Consider the following 17,041-nt stretch of genomic DNA (forward strand, 5'->3'; position numbering starts at 1 on the left):
CGAAAAGAAGAAACTGCCAGGATTGCTGTGCAAGGGCAGAATTACCTCAGTCAGACAGAAAATCTTTTTTTGCAAAATCACTCCCACCAGCTTCTTTAATGTCCAAAGTGAAACTCAGTTTTGGCAAGAAAAAGCATTCCTGTCCACAGGAAAAGACTCTGGCCTACACTCCACCAGAAGACACCGTGATTCCTGGGTGAATGGACCTTGCCGGCCGGGTCCTGGTGCACAAAACTCAGCCAGGCACAGTCACCCTCGCTCTCCCAGCCTTGAGGGACAATCCTTTGGTGGTTCCCAGGAAAGAGGGTATCCAGACTAGCGGCTGCACCATGACAGATCAAGGTAACTAGGATAAAGACACTGGGAGTGGGGGGAGGAGGGAGCGCCTACATGCTCACTAGGTCTCAGCACGCTGGAGCACTTCGGGGTGGCCACTGGAACCAGGGCAGGGGGAGGGTTGGAATTCAGAAAACAGAGAAAGCCCTTCTCTCTCTATTACCTGCTGCAGCTCAAGTACAGCCGCTGTAGCTGGCGGGATCCAAGCCTCCCGGCCCTCCCGCAGAACATCACTGCCTCCATGCCAGCACCTGGGGCTAAGTGAGCCCTTGAACATCATCTGGGTATCTCAACTCCAGAATTCCGTTGGGTACCATGGCTGGGGATTCTCTGCACCCTCCTGGGTTGTCTCCGCAGCTGGTGGTGGCTTTTGCCTGCCTGCTTCTGACTTGTCGCGCACTGAGGGGACAGGTACCCTTGAGTGGGAACGCATCCCACTGGGGGCTCTACCCCACTCCCTGGGGAGCACTTGATGGTAGTAGCCACTAGTACCCTCGTATCCTGGTCGCCAAACCTGGGTTGCATGTGCCTCAGGGCCGCTCAGTTTAGCTTGACCCACTGCAGGACTTGGTGAATCAAGTGCAGCCAGCGCACCAGTGTGAGGTGACAGCGCTGGAAATGCCGCGGCTTTAAGGCGCGCTCTCCCCATGCCACTTTCCCTGCGACTTTGGGGGCCACCAGGTCAGGTACACTCACTTCGGCTCGCCCAGCGCCACAAGCTCCCGGGTGCAGTTGCAGCTGCGATACAATACAGGAAATTCCACGCTGGTACTGCCTTTCACTCTGGATGTGAATGTTGTCTTCTCCAAGCTCCAGCTGGTGACGCACAACAGGCCTTTGAAGGTGTTTAAACTGTGAGGCTGCAGCCATGACATTGACAGGAGGGTGCTAGATTTTGCCTCCAGGAGTTTGCTTCTTCACCCTGGTGGACTACTCCCCAAGTACAGGCACTTGGTGGACGCCGCTGGGACCCCTCTCTCAAAGGGCCATCTGGTCGACTGTGAGGCTTTTGTCCAGGCTGGGGTGCGCTAACAGCACACTGCCACTCCATCCTCACCCAGCAGGGACTATGTGCCTATGATAGTAGAACTTCTAGGGCCGGAGCCCCAAAGTACTGGGTCAGTGGAAGTGCTGGTCCAGGAGTACTTCCAGCACCCAGGCCCAGTTTCGGGGCTCTATGATAGTGGAAGTTGATCCGTCCCTACTTACAGCCCTGACTCCTGATGCACTGGCTGCAGAAGACCATGAATCAGATCCTGACGACCTAGTCTTCAACATTCTCAATGCTCCTGAGGCCCCCCTGGAAACCAAGGTCGGCAGGGCTACGTGATGAACACAGATGACCCCCTGGGCCTTCCAGTCTCCTTCTTCACCCAGAAGGAGCTGCGGGAGCTGAAAATTGCCTATCAACCTCCCACAGGGAGCTCAGAAGGGGACCACATCTTCCAGCTAGAACTACAGGTGTAGATGGAGATGGTGACACCTCTGACCCTTTGCCTTCATGGCGGTGGTGAAGTCTAAGAATGCTCCGGCTCCGATGACTAGCTACAATGGAGGACTTCTGGTTTTTGAAGGCCAGGCAAGGCCCCTTTCCAATGGCCAAAGCTTTGAGGTCAGTGATAAAGGTAATTAAGAAGAAATAAGAATTTCTGCAGTAAGAGGCTTGCAACATGGACAGCTGGTGGTGCTTAGGGCACCTGAGGGGTGTAAGTATTTCACACCAGCAGACCTAAGGGCAGGGCACATGGTGGACCAGCATGATGGCAGTGACTCTTACAGCGACAACATCATCTTCAGGATGGAGGATGGGCATCATCAGGTGTATCTCCTCTTCCCCATCACTATCGTGCCAGTAGATGATGAGCCACCAGTGGTCACCACCAGTATAGGACTCTCAGTGACTGAAGGGCAGGTGGTCCAGACATCCCCCATTGTCTTGAGTGCCACAGATGTTGATTCCAAGGACTCAACTATACTCTTTGTGTTAGAAGACCAACATCTGGAAGGAAAACAGGAAGAGAGGAGTGGGGATCTGTCGCGCCCGCCTCGACCAGCAAGGAAGACGCGACACCGGGATCCTTCTCATTACAGTTTAATCAGACCTTTGATTAGTTGCGTTGAGTCTCTCTCGCTGGGGCAAGCCTCTCCCAGCACCTAAGTAGGGCTGGGCTGCCAACCCCAGGCAGCCACGTGGGCACTGTCCACAGGTTCACGCATATGCCAGCAACACACAAATCCAGCCATAGCCAAATAAGGAGCTGTTTACCCTAAAGAATGTTTGCCATCGGGAAGGCAGAGGGTAGAAGCCAGAGCCATCTTTAGGGTGCGGCTACACGCGGCTCTCTACAGTTTCCCCCTTTTTGTTTTACAAAGCAACAGGCAAGAGTAGAGGTCTGATCTCTGCTAAAATGGAACATGTACTAATGTTTGTCCAGGTGTCATCCACCCAGAGAACACTAGACCCGTCCGATACCCTTTTCACAGAGGTGGGAGTTAGGGTACCAACCCACATGCAATCAGACTTGCTCTTCTTGAGGTCAGCGTATCATAACCTCAAGTGCAGTGTGCAGGCCTCGCATCCTGTGCCTAAATATCTTTTAAAGTAGCCAACCAGGCTTGGGGAGATTGTCCTGCATCAATGGCCATAAAGGCTTGGACAATCATGGCTGCATGGCGACGCTGTGAGATCCTAATGCGACAAATGCACCACATGCATACTAGGGAGGTGAGCACCAGTAAACCTACTAGGGCTCCTATTCCCGCCCACTCCTTCATGTGATCCATGGCTGTAACAATCCGGGAAGACAATCCCTCCACCAGTCCGGTATCCACTCGAGTCGAATTCACCGTGACAATAGCCACTCTCAGCTGGTCCATCAGGTTATCAAACTCTCCAGTCCAATTGCCTAAAAGATAACTAGACAACCTTTTAGATAAATCTGCAGCAGAACAATTGGAAGCATCCAAATTCAAAAAATTCAAAGTAAATAATGCAAGAGAAAGTCTGTCCTTAGGGGTACGGCCATAGCCTATTCCCCCTTTTTGTTTTTGAAGCAACTCCTTCAAGGAGCGATGAGCACGCTCCACAATGCCTTGACCTTGTGGATTATATGGTAGGCCATGTACAAGTTGCACATTCATCTGTTGACAGAAGGAAGTGAACTTCTGTCCAGTATATGCAGGACCATTGTCTGTCTTTAACTGTTGAGGCTTACCCCATGCTGCCCAAGCTTCTAAGCAATGAGCAATGACATGAGAGGCTTTTTCTCCTGCCATTGGGGTGGCATGAATGATTCCAGAACAGGTATCAACAGATACATGTACATATTTGACACGTCCAAATTCAGAGATATGTCCATTTGCCATATTTTTAGGGGGAGCAAACCACGAGGGTTAACTCCTAATCTAGAAGGATGATGAAAAATGACACATTGGGAACAGTCTAGTACCACATCCACACATGAGATAGAAAACTTTTGTTGTAATGTCCTTGCATTAACATGAAATTCTTTGTGGAAAGCATGTGCTCGTTGTATGGCAGAAGCCACAAACATCCATTTCTGTCTAGTACACTGATCCACTATATCATTGCCTTTAGCCAATGGACCTGGCAGACTAGTATGTGCATGGATGTGTTGCACAAAAAAGGGATTTTTACGTTGCCAGATCAGTTTCTGTAATTGGCCAAACAATGAGCTAACCGGGCTAGAAGATTTGATGGGCCCTGCACATTCAAGGCTTTTCAAAGCATTAACAACATAACTAGAATCTGACACTAAATTAAATGCAAATGGACAATCCTTGAAAACTTCAAGAACTATTGAAAGCTCCACCTGTTGAGGTGCACCTGGCAAGAATTGATGCTTTACAGGTTCATTAGAATCCACCATATAAGCACCACAGCCTGTCTTAGACCCATCTGTAAATATAACACTTGCTCCTGGAATGGGCTTTGAAGCAGTTACTTTAGGGAAAACTACAGGATGTTCTTTAAAGAAAGTTAATAGTGGATGTTTAGGATAATGGCAATCTATGTGTCCTAGATAGGTACAACGCAGTATTGCCCAATCATCTATGGCAGCACATAATACCTTGACTTGAGTAGAATCATAAGGAACAACTAGCGTTTGTGGTGATGTCCCAAAATATTGTAAACATTGTTGAATACCCTGTTGCGCAAGTAATGCCACAGCAGTAGGATAATACTCAATTGATTTTGCAGGACAGATTTTAGTATAAATCCATAACAAGGGTCCTTTTTGCCATAAAATTCCCGTAGGTTGTAACTGGGTAGGCAGAATGCACAGGGTAATATCCTCATTATTTTGCACTCTTTGAAGAAAAGCTCTTTGTAGTCTATCCTCTAATTTTGTTAAGGCTTCTCGGGCTGCATTGGTTAATTGCCTTGGTGAATCCAAGGCTGCATCTCCAATTAAAATATCATACAATGGTTTTAATTCATAATTGGCCATTCCTAAACTTCCTCTTATCCAATTTATATCTCCTAATAATTTTTGAAAATCATTCAGTGTGCAAAGATGATCCTTCCTTAACTCTACCTTTTGTGGCATGATATAATGTTTAGTTATTTTAGAGCCAAGATAATTGACAACTTTGCTCTGTTGCACCTTCTCAGGGGCAATACAGAGTCCCTTTTGCTTTAGCAGTTCTACAAGTGAGCTATATGCTTCCTGAAGAATGCTCTCTTCTTTAGCTGCTAACAGTATATCATCCATATAATGGAGGCATTTTAAGCCTGGAAAACGTGCTCTCAAAGGTTCTAAAGCAGTTGCTACAAATAATTGACACACTGTAGGACTATTGGCCATGCCTTGTGGCAATACAACCCACTGATATCTTTTATCAGGTTCCTCATGATTAGTGGACGGTAAAGTGAAAGCGAATCTCTCACTGTCTTTGCTATTCAGTGGAATGGAAAAGAAGCAGTCTTTAATATCTACCACAATAATAGGCCAATTTTCAGGCAAGGCTGACAGCAATGGAAGACCATGCTGTACAGGTCCCATAATTCTCATTTGCTCATTTATAGCTCTAAGATCATGTAACAATCTCCATTTTCCTGATTTCTTCTTGATGACAAATATGGGTGTATTCCAGGGAGAAAGAGAGGGTTTAATGTGCCCTTTCTCCAATTGCTCTTTCACTAATTGATATGCAGCATGTAATTTCTCAGAGGAGAGTGGCCACTGAGGAACCCAAACTGTCTCCTCCGTTACCCAGGATATGGGAATGCCCTCCTCAGCGGCCCCTAGGAAAAACCCAACCCTTGTTTGGGTTTCCTAGGTACTGTTTGTATTGGCTCCTTTCTGCCTTATAAAAATTTTCCCAGGCCAAAATCAGGATGACACCCCATGTTTTTCATAATATTTTTAGATTCTTTGGAGTATTCATTACTTAACTGAAAGCCCATGGATTTCATAAGATCCCTCCCCCAGAGGGACACTGGAAGCTCAAGGACATAGGGTTGCATAACACCAGAGTGACCTTTTGAATCTTGCCAATTTAACAAATTTGCACTAACATTTGGAACACTGGCATAACCCAGTCCCTGCAATGTTTGTGAGGAAGCCTGTATAGGCCAACCTCGAGGCCAATCTTTGCTAGCTATGATACTGCGATCTGCACCTGCAATCTGCTCCAGTATCCAAATCTAGGTCTCTTCCCAATTTCTCCCAGGAAGGCACTGTGAGGCTTCCAGAAATTGCAAGCCAAGGAACAATTACATCACATTGTTGCAAAAATCGCTCTAAGGTGTTTTTTTATTTTCAGTTTCTTAGAGAGAAGCAGCTCGTTAAGAGCCAAAAAAATTGGGTGTGAGGAGGAAGCGCCCATGTTAGTATTTTTTTTTATTTTTTTTTTCTTTCCTCAATTTGAGAAGTTTCTCGGAGGTTTCTCAGAGCCTCTGCAGAATTGCTCCAGCCCTCCGGTTTCCCTGTTTGTTTTGTCTAATTACCGCTTTTATCGCGGCTCTAGAATTACCTGTCTGCTTTTATCGCAGCTCTGCTATCCCGCTCTCCCTTCTACAGGTGAGCGTTACCCGCTTTTGTCGCAGATCCCCAGTTTTTTCTGAGGACTTACCGGTATACCGCCTGACTGTAATGAGTTCTGGATCCGGAGAGAGACGTGGTAATTGTCCCCGTACGGGCCACCACTTGTCGCGCCCGCCTCGACCAGCAAGGAAGACGCGACACCGGGATCCTTCTCATTACAGTTTAATCAGACCTTTGATTAGTTGCGTTGAGTCTCTCTCGCTGGGGCAAGCCTCTCCCAGCACCTAAGTAGGGCTGGGCTGCCAACCCCAGGCAGCCACGTGGGCACTGTCCACAGGTTCACGCATATGCCAGCAATACACGAATCCAGCCATAGCCAAATAAGGAGCTGTTTACCCTAAAGAATGTTTGCCATTGGGAAGGCAGAGGGTAGAAGCCAGAGCCATCTTTAGGGTGCGGCTACACGCGGCTCTCTACAGGGATCAGGCTCCTGATTCCTTCAACTCAAGCCAGCCCTCTGGCAACATGCTGCTGAGGCAGGCTGAACCCACTTTGTCCTTTCTGCAGAGTCACTGGCACTATGTGGAAAGAGAGGGGCTTTATGAGAAGGTGGTGACTGAGTGGCTGCAAAAGGACATAATGAAAGGGAGACTTTTCTTTTCCCATGCTGGACCACACATCCCTCAGTCTATCTGGCCCATCTGGATTTCCATGTGCAAGATGACCATGACCTACCAAATCTCTCAAAGCAGCACTTCTTCACTATCAGTATCCAGCCTGCAGATAAGCTCAGTCCTCAGCTGTATCCAGGAACTACCCTAAAAATGATTGTGCAAGGATACCAGCTCACTTGCTTCTGGAAGAAATTCCTCCACTATGTTGACCAGAATTCAGATGACCAGAACCTGTGGTACACCCTACTGACACCACCAACTGACACTGACAGCAACCACCAAGTCCAGGCTGGAGAAATTGTGCTCACTGATTCACCAAATAGACCCATTACTCAATTCACCCAGGCCCAGGTCAATCATCAAAAAAATTGCTTATCAACCTCCACAGAAGAATCTGGGCATTATACCTCGGGTTGTGCAATTCAGCTACCAGGCAGAAGATGCTGCAGGCAATGGTATGCCAGGTACATTCACATTATTCCTGCAGCCTTTGAACAACCAGCCACCAAAAGTCATCAACAGGGGCTTTGCTGTCTTCCAGGGAGGCAGCTTTATTCTCAGCAGCAGTGAATTTGATGTCATATACCCTGACACAGATGTTGATCAAATTTTCTTCATTTTAGTCTGGGGCCCCCAGCATGGACACTTGCAGTACTTTAAAAAATATATGGTTTCAGGGGACTCTTTCATGCTAGCTGATATTATTGATGGGAACATCTCTTATCAGCATAGCAGAGACCAAACTACCCATGACATCTTCCACCTGGAGGTAAGTGATGGGGTGCACCATATACCCATCACTGTCCAGATTTCTGTGCAGCCCATAGTGGCTGATGAAAGTCCCAGGGTCTCTACCACAGGTTCTCCAATGTTGGCTATTTCCATAGATGTGTTTGACATGCAGCTACTGGGATCACCATGGATGTTAATCGTGGCAGAAAGGACACAAAGGATTTAATGCTATCTTTCATTGTGGAGGACAAGTCTAAATTGGGTGCTATCCTGATGAATGGTCTTCCTGCAGAACAATTTTCCCAGGAGGACCTCATTGGTGGGGCAGTAACCTATGTCCACACTGGAGGTGAAGTTGGCTTCCAAAAGGTGCATGATGCTTTCAGCCTCATCCTTGACAAAGATTCTTATTGCTGGTCCATGGGGGACAACATACTGGAGAGGGTGCTAGTGCAAGTGTCAGTGCTGCCAGTGGACAACATGGCCCCCAAGGTCTTGGTGGGAGAGTCCTTCATTGTGTATGAAGATGGGAAGAGCCTCTTGACTACACAACATCTCAACGTTGAAGATTTGGATGCTCCCAAAGATGAAATCCTTTACACTCTGACTGGTCAGCCATCCTCTGGCTACCTGGAAAACTCAGCACCAGCTCCTGGTTCAGAAGTGTCACCGGTTGGCAGCCCCATCAGTGCCTTCTTCTTCAAGGATGTCCAAGTTGGGTGCATCGATTATGTACAGAGTATCCATAAGGGGGTAGAACCAGAAACAATTCTCCTTTTATTGCTCTGATGGCATCAACTTCTCCCCAGATGTCCTCCTCCCTCTGACCATCCTGCCCACCAATGATGAGCAGCCTGAACTTTTCACCCATGAGTTTGTGGTATTAGAGGGGATGAGCCAGGTCATAGACACCCCACTGCTCAATGGAATAGATGCCGACCTCCCACCAGATAAGCTCCACTTTCAACTCACCGCCCTCCCCCAGCATGGACAAATCATACAGCAGCTGACCACGGGCAACAAGCCCATCCACAGCTTTACCTTGCAGGAGATCCAAGAGGCCTCCTCCATTGCCTATGAGCACGATGACTCAGAGAGCACAGAGGACGGCTTTGAGGTCTGGCTGAGTGACGGCAGGCACACTACTCACAAAAAGGTACCCATCATTGTAATTTTGGTAGATGATGAGGCGCTTCAGCTGACCATCAGTGATGGGCTGGAAGTGGGAACTGGACACACTGAGATCATCACAAACCATATGCTCAAAGCCATAGATCTTGACTCGGATAACAAGGGTCTCCCTTTTGTTCTCTGTTCTGAGCCTCAGCAGGAGCTCCTACAACGACTGAGGAAGCCAAAAGGAGAAGTGAGGAACAACCTCACCGTAGGAATGAATTTCACCCAGGATGAAACTGACAGAGAACTTATCTGTTATATCCACACAGGCCAGGAGGGGGCTGTTGATCTCAAATTTGATGTGACTGATGGAGTTAACCCTTTGAGGGACCGCTATTTCTATATCACCATTGGCAACTCAAACAGCGTCCCCCCTGCAGTTGTCAGCAAAAGGCTCACCTTGACAGAAGATGGCAGAGTGACCCTCACCACTGAACTGTTTAACATCAGTGATAGCCAGAGCCCTGGTGAGGAACTTCACTATAACAACACACAAGCTCCTAGCATGGGCTACTTGGAAAGCTCTGACCAGCATGGGGAGCCCATGGCTTCTTTTACTCACGTTGAACTGGCTGGCAACAAGATATCCTATGTTCACATTTCAAAGGATGAGATAAAGATGGAACTCTTTGAGCTTAGAGTAACTGGCAGACACAACTCTGTGTTCAGAATCTTCAGGATATTCGTCACAGATGGGGACAATAAGAAACCCACCTTGACCATCCTAACACTGGCACTGCAAAGAGGGGACAGCACAGAGATCACTCCTTTCCAGTTGACAGTGGAAGATGAGGATACTCTAGATGATTTTGCTGTTTTTGCCATCACCCAGACCCCATCCATGGCAGGATTCTGTATAATGGTAGTCGTCCTGTGACCACTTTCACCAAGAAGGACCTGACTGAGAACCTGATTCTCTACTGTCATGATGAAAGTGAGACATCTGATGACAGTCTCTCCTTCGCCGTGACTGATGGCACTCACACTGGGTTCTATGTCTGCCCAGACACTGCCCTGGAGATGCATGCACCTCAGATATGTGGATCCAGATAATTCCCCTTGGCAACTGGCTCCCACAGATTGTCATTAACAGGAGAGCCACAGACTTGAAGGTCCTTCACACTGGACACCTGGGTTTCCTCATTACTAACAAGTATCCACAAGCAGACAGTCAGGATGGTTCTCACAGACTCCTGAAGTATAAAGTGACCAGAGGACCTGAGCATGGCTACACTGTCAACACTGGCACTGGAAACAAGAGTGCCCACATGTTCACACAAAGTGAATCACACTCTTGCCTGGTGTCTCTGTCTCTCTCCTACAGTGGGTTAGAGATCTCAGTGTTCTCTAAAATGGTCCTTCTTCAACCATTCGTTAGAAGAGCCACTTAACAGAAACCCAGAAATATTTAATTGACTGTAATTACACCTTCAAACAGAAAAACACAGAAGCTTGGGCTTGGGAAATATCATAAGGTTACATTTATTTTGATAACATGCTTGGAAGTTTAAGCATGCCATACCTAAGAATCATTGTCGGAGTTTGTTTGTCTAGATTTTTAAGATAATCGTTGTTATCTAGAGTTGAGATATAAGTGATCACATCTCATTTTAATGCACTCTTCAAAAATAATTTCTGAAGGCGGAAGTGGTGGCTCACTCCTGTAATTCCAGGACTTGGAAGGCTGAGACAGTAGTATTGCAAGTTTGAGGCCAGTTTGGAACATACAAATACCAGGTCAGACTAGGCTAGAGTGTAAGCTCCCATAGAAAAAATTGTCATTTTTTTATCAAAAGTACATACATGGAACTAAGTTAGTCTTAAGTGTAAAAAGTATTGTGTTTTACATTTTATTTTTCTTTTAAATTTGAGGCTAGTACTAGTGCTGAACAAGAAGGAAGTGCCTGCTTTTCCAGGTTATGTGGCACCAGAGGTCCTTTGGTTGCTCTTTACTGTTTCTTTAAGTAGCTGTAGTCTGAAGTTTACTCCAGTCCTGCCTGGATCCGTGGACCCTCAGCTGCTCTTAAACTTAAATTAACCCATAATTCTTATTTATGTTTAGCCACCTGGCTTGGTACCTTTTCTCAGTTCTGCCTTGTCATCTCACTTCCTGTGTGTCTGGCTAGCAACTCCTGACTCAGCCTTCCGCTTCCCAGCATTCTCCTTGTCTGCTTGTCCCACCTATACTTCCTGCCTGGCTACTAGCCAATCAGTGTTTTATTTATCAACCAATCTGAGCAACACATTCACAGCACACAGAGCGACACCCACAGCAGGCAGAGGGACACCCACAGCAGGCAGAGGGACACCCACAGCAGGCAGAAGGACATCCACAGCACACAGAAGGACATCCACAGCAGGCAGAGGGATATCCACAGCACACAGAGGGACATTCACAGCAGGCAGAGGGACATCCACAGCACACAGAGGGACATCCACAGCAGGCAGAGGGACATCCACAGCACACAGAGGGACACCCACAGCACACAGAGGGACACCCACAGCACACAGAGGGACACCCACAGCACACAGAAGGACATCCACAGCAGGCAGAGGGACACCCACAGCACACAGAAGGACATCCACAGCAGGCAGAGGGGACACCCACAGCAGGCAGAAGGACATCCACAGCATACAGAGGGACACCCACAGCACACAGAGGGACACCCACAGCACACAGAGGGACACCCACAGCACACAGAGGGACACCCACAGCAGGCAGAGGGACACCCACAGCAGGCAGAAGGACATCCACAGCACACAGAAGGACATCCACAGCACACAGAGGGACACCCAAAGCACACAGAGGGACACCCACAGCACACAGAGGGACACCCACAGCAGGCAGAGGGACACACACAGCACACAGAAGGACATCCACAGCAGGCAGAGGGACACCCACAGCAGGCAGAAGGACATCTACAGCACACAGAGGGACACCCACAGCACACAGAGGGACATCCACAGCACACAGAAGGATATCCACAGCAGGCAGAGGGGACACCCACAGCACACAGAGGGACACCCACAGCACACAGAAGGACATCCACAGCAGGCAGAGGGACACCCACAGCAGGCAGAAGGACATCCACAGCACACAGAAGGACATCCACAGCAGGCAGAGGGACACCCACAGCACACAGAGGGACACCCACAGCACACAGAAGGACATCCACAGCAGGCAGAGGGACACCCACAGCAGGCAGAAGGACATCCACAGCACACAGAAGGACATCCACAGCACACAGGAGGGACACCCACAGCACACAGAGGGACATCCACAGCACACAGAGGGACACCCACAGCACACAGAGGGACATCCACAGCACACAGAGGGACATCCACAACACACAGAGGGACACTCACAGCACACAGAGGGACACCCACAGCACACAGAGGGACATCCACAGCAGGCAGCTTCACTTATGAGATGTAAGAGATTCAGGCAAAGCACCATACCCTCAATACACAGCCACCTTGCTGTCAAAGTGGAGGGTGTTGCTCTTGGTTATCTTTCTACTGCTGAGAAGAGATACCATGACCAAGACAACTTATAAAAGAAAGTTTATTGAGGCTTACAGTTTTAGAATGTGAGTCTATATGTCAGGGAGCATGGCAGCCAGAAAGTAGAACATCATGCTAGATCCATAGCTGGGAGCTTACATCTGACCCCCCAGCACAAAGCAAAGGGAGAGCCAACTGTGAATGGCACACCCTAGAGACACGCCTCCTCTAGCAAGGCCACACCTCCTGATCCTCCACAAACAGTTCCACCAGCTGCAGCCCAGGCACTCTAATATATGAGCCTGTGGAGTACTCTCATTCAGACCGCCGCAGTGTTTAGAAACCAGCTTGGTTATATTTTTCAGATGGCTTCTAGAGCCAGCGACATCACATACAGATCTATCAGAATCGTTTGTCTAAATAAATTCCACTTGAATGCAAATTGTCATTAAAATACTAATAGTTACTAATATAAAAAGAAAACCCACAGATCTAAGGAACAAGTTGTTTAAAGGAAAGGGTTACAGACAATAAGAAAAAACAGTGGCTTTATTCTCATTTTCTTTTCTCCAGATGTATATTTATGGCTATTTAAACTAATAATGGCTCTGTGAAGATCATATTGACCTGGATCATCACAGACTGGTAGGATCCTATAAAAACACATACAGCCAGAATGTCCCCTGGATGCATGATATATTCAGGCCCAGAACTGCAAAATTTCCTGGATTTTTGCCTTTCTAACTTTAAAAAACAGATCTGTTGGTCAGCAAGATGGCTCAGTAGGTAGTGGTGCTTGCAGCCAAGACTGATGACCTGAGTTCAATCCTAGGACCCACATGGTAGGAAGAGAAAAGGGACTCTTACAAGTGGTCTTGGACCTCTACTCATGTACCAGACACACTCGTGTGCACACACACACATTAAATAAATAAATTAATAAATAAATAAATAAATAAATAAATGTAAATAAAAATTCAAGGCCCTCCACCTCTGTTTAAAATGCTGTTACCTTTTCCACAGCGTATAAACACTGAAGTTGCCAACACCCCTTTCCCGTTGTCCAGAAGTGACTCGGTGTGGTATTTACTCTTGTTTAAAGCTGACATTGATGAGCTGCGGGTTCACTACATCCTGAGCAGGGGCAGCAGAGTGACAGAGGACTCCTTCTACTTCTCTGTTGAAGCCAGAGGTGAGTCTAGTAAAGCCCTAGAGCACAGCAAGGTGAGCGAGCCCATCAGTGCAAACGGCACACAATGTCCTCACAATCAGGAATGTCACACGCCGGCCTGTTAAATGAGCTCTTGGCTGTTTCTATGTTCCTACGCTCCGTGCTTCTTGACAAAGCACTGTTTTATTAAGCAAACCTTTTATTCCTCAATCTTCCAAAGGAAGTGTTGATATTTAGCACAAAAGAAGGATGACTGAGTGACAAGCCAGCTTTTAAGAGGAGAAACCAACCAGGGGTTTAACAAATGTGACAGGAAATGCAGTGAGTGATTTTCTGACATGGTGGCTCTAAGGGCTGATTCCTCACAACTTTAGGAGATTCTGAGACCCAAGGTAATGGTGTCTATGAGACCGGCACTGCACAGAAAAGGCTCCCTTTAGATTTGATCAGTATTTTCAGCTACAGAGTGAGTTTTGTAGCTTCCTAACATTAGAATTTCATCTTCATCTGATGGGGTACAACAGTGCAGCATACATTTTCCATGTGTCAGACAGCTACACACACACACACACACGCACACACACACACACACACACACACACACATTATGGGATTATGATGTTCTTAGATGGGGAAGAAAATGGACATAGTGACATAGAGGATAGCTTGTTAAAAAGCTGCCTGTTTCTGCTGCTCCTGAGTCTCTCCACGGTACCTTCGAAGTCACAAGCAGCCAGTTAACAGAAGACATTAAATTTGCCCAGCAAGGACAGGCTAATCATGTGTTCAGAAGGAAGACCATTTCGAGGTACAATAGAGCCAGAAATTATGTCCACAAGCTGCTGCCACCCAATAACCCTTTTCAGTGGAAATCATTACTCACCCCCAGCGAGTAACATCTGCCCCTGCCTGAATCATGTGTCATCAGTCAAGGACCGACTTCCTACAGAGTCATTCGTATGAGAGGCTGGCGGTGAACTTGCCCCGGGCAACCTTGAACAAGGTTCTTTGGCCCCATTCTCTTTCATCTCCCGATGATGTAAAGATGGTCTTCATATCTAACTCAAAGGACATTGTATTTCTGGTTTTTTGTTTGTTTTAGTTTGGTTTTTGATTGTTTGAGACAAGGTTTCTCTGTGTAGCTCTGACTGTCCTGGAACTCACTCTGTAGCCCAAGCTGGCCCCAGACTCAGAGATCCGCCTGCCTCTGCCTCCCCAGTGCTGAAATTAAAGGCGTGCACCGCCACCACCCGGCTCAGTGTTTCTTATTCACAGGCAGCGCTTGTATGAATCAGGACTTGTAATCCCTGTAAGATCAACAGGAAGTGGCACAAGGCTGTCTCAAGATGAAAACACTGGGTTGAAGAACTTCAGGGTCAGAGTCTTAATAAGCCAGAGAGACAGAATCAAAACCCCATTTCAACGCTAAGACTCTAACGTGCCAGAGATCCACAAAGCTGAGACCATGAAAGAGGACAGAGAACAGGCTCAAGGTGCCCTTCCTTGGCCAACAAAGAAACACCTTACAGGTTAAAGCCACAAGAACAGCCAAGTGCAGACACTGAAACAGCTGGGGCTGTATCACAGCTGGAGCTTAAAACATCTGTGTGTAGCCATAAGCTAATTACATAGTCATGTCTCCTCTTTATTTTCAATAAAGTGTGCCCTTGCGTGCTGAGTACAAGCACAGAGCTAAGGTCTGTGTACTGGCGATTTTAATAGCTGACAAAAGAGTTCCCTTTAAACAGTGTTTATTTGATAGTTTCAAAAAAATTAGTCTATATCTCCACAGGAGCCAACTTAGTCTTTTTCCCTTTAAAATATTTCCGCTTTGGGCTGGAGGAAGGGCTCTGGTTGAAACATGTATTGCTCTTGCAGAGGACCTGGGTTCAATTCCCAGCACTCACAGCAGCCAGCCCACAACTGCCTGGAACTCCAGCTTCAGGGACCCACACTTCTCTCACCTCATTAGACACTCACACTGACACATATACATCCACATAAATAAATAATAAAAATATTTTTAAATTGCCACTTTGAAAAAAGTTCCAGGCTAGAGAGATTGCTCAGTGGTTAAGAACACTGACTGCTCTTCCAGAGGACCTGGGTTCAATTCCCAGCAACTACAGGGTGGTTCACAGTTGTCTATGACTCCAGTTTCAGGGAACCCAACATCCTTACACAGACATACATGAAAGCAAAACACCAATTCACATAAAATGAAAATAAATAATTATTTTTTAAAAAATTGAAATGGAAAGTTGAATAACAATTACAATCTGAATTGTTAATAATTTTCTTCCCCAGCACATTGCCATTTCAGCAGTTTGGGGTGGATAAGTGTCTAGTGATACACTTTCCACCACACACTGAGGGAGAAGGGCTGTGGAGATCTGGGATAAGTCTCCTGGTTCACATCTTCTTGAAGGAAAGAATTCGATTGAGGGACACAGCCAGCTTAAGTCTTTATTTAGCAAAAAGCAGAGCCAAGTGAGTGCTCCAAAGAAGAGTTGAAGTGAGCTTCCCCCAAAGGAAAAAGCTTCCCACTGCATTCTGCACTGTGAGTTTTTAAGAATGTTTTATAATGATTTTTATTGTGTGTGTCACATTCATGGAGTGTGGTGGACCAGATCTCCCTTTAGGGTTGCTTCCCATGATCCCCTAGAAAAGTCCACAAGAGAGCAAAGGGTTAAAAATGACAGTGTGGGTGATATTATAGTGAGATGTCCAAGGGTCCAAAAGGGTGCACAAGGTGGTAGCTGGTAGCTGGGTTTCTGTACAGCAGAACAACCTCATTGCAGCTTCAAAGCTACTTAGCCACTAAAGGGCATCTTGACCATCAGGAGATATTGCTACCAAGATCAAAGATCCTGCTTCAGTTGTCGTATTTCCCTCATATCTAACTCCTTGCCTGCCTGGCTCCAGGGATGATGGTGGTGGTGGTGGTGGTGGTGGTGGTGGTGGTGGTGGTGGTGGTGGTGATGATGTGGTGGTGGTGGTGGTGGTGGTGGTGGTAATGATGATGGTGATGGTGGTGTTGATGATGATGGTGTTGTTGTTGTTGATGATGGTGGTGGTGGTGATGATGATGGTGATGATGATACAGAAATACTAGTGTTCAATCACCTCAGAGGAATGATGTCCTACCTGCAGTAATGTGCATTAGGCATTTGTCTCTGCTGAGCTGGGCAGTCTTAAGGATGAAAGTACTGGCAAGATGTCTACAAAGCTGTAGTTTTATGAAAACCACAGGGTTGGTACCATTAAAACTTCCAGTTTATACACTCTGAAAACTCGGATATCTCCTTTCAGGTCCCAGCTCACATCCATGGGTGTGAAACATCTCTGAGGCCCTGTGCTTTGGGAATTGCTAATTGTCATAGCATAAGCCTGACAGTTACTATGTAAGTAATCACAAATGCAGTGACTTCGACAAC

General features: G+C 47.0%; 1 protein-coding gene across 1 annotated transcript; it reads left to right on the forward strand.

Moving 5' to 3' along the window:
- Positions 1-651: 651 nt before the first annotated feature.
- On the forward strand, positions 652-13,625 carry Frem3 (FRAS1 related extracellular matrix 3; the record flags this gene model as incomplete). The annotated part of the gene is given in 13 exon segments (XM_036176118.1): positions 652-1,499; positions 1,501-1,628; positions 1,631-1,798; positions 1,801-1,821; positions 1,824-2,370; positions 6,827-7,040; positions 7,043-7,384; positions 7,386-7,917; positions 7,920-8,520; positions 8,522-9,759; positions 9,762-9,968; positions 9,971-10,210; positions 13,536-13,625. Coding segments are annotated over 13 exon segments (5,176 nt in total), but the record flags the coding sequence as incomplete, so codon positions are not given.
- Between the last annotated feature and the right edge of the window lie 3,416 nt (positions 13,626-17,041).

The sequence above is a fragment of the Onychomys torridus genome, unplaced genomic scaffold (genome assembly GCF_903995425.1).
Source record: "Onychomys torridus unplaced genomic scaffold, mOncTor1.1, whole genome shotgun sequence".
Taxonomy (NCBI): domain Eukaryota; kingdom Metazoa; phylum Chordata; class Mammalia; order Rodentia; family Cricetidae; genus Onychomys; species Onychomys torridus.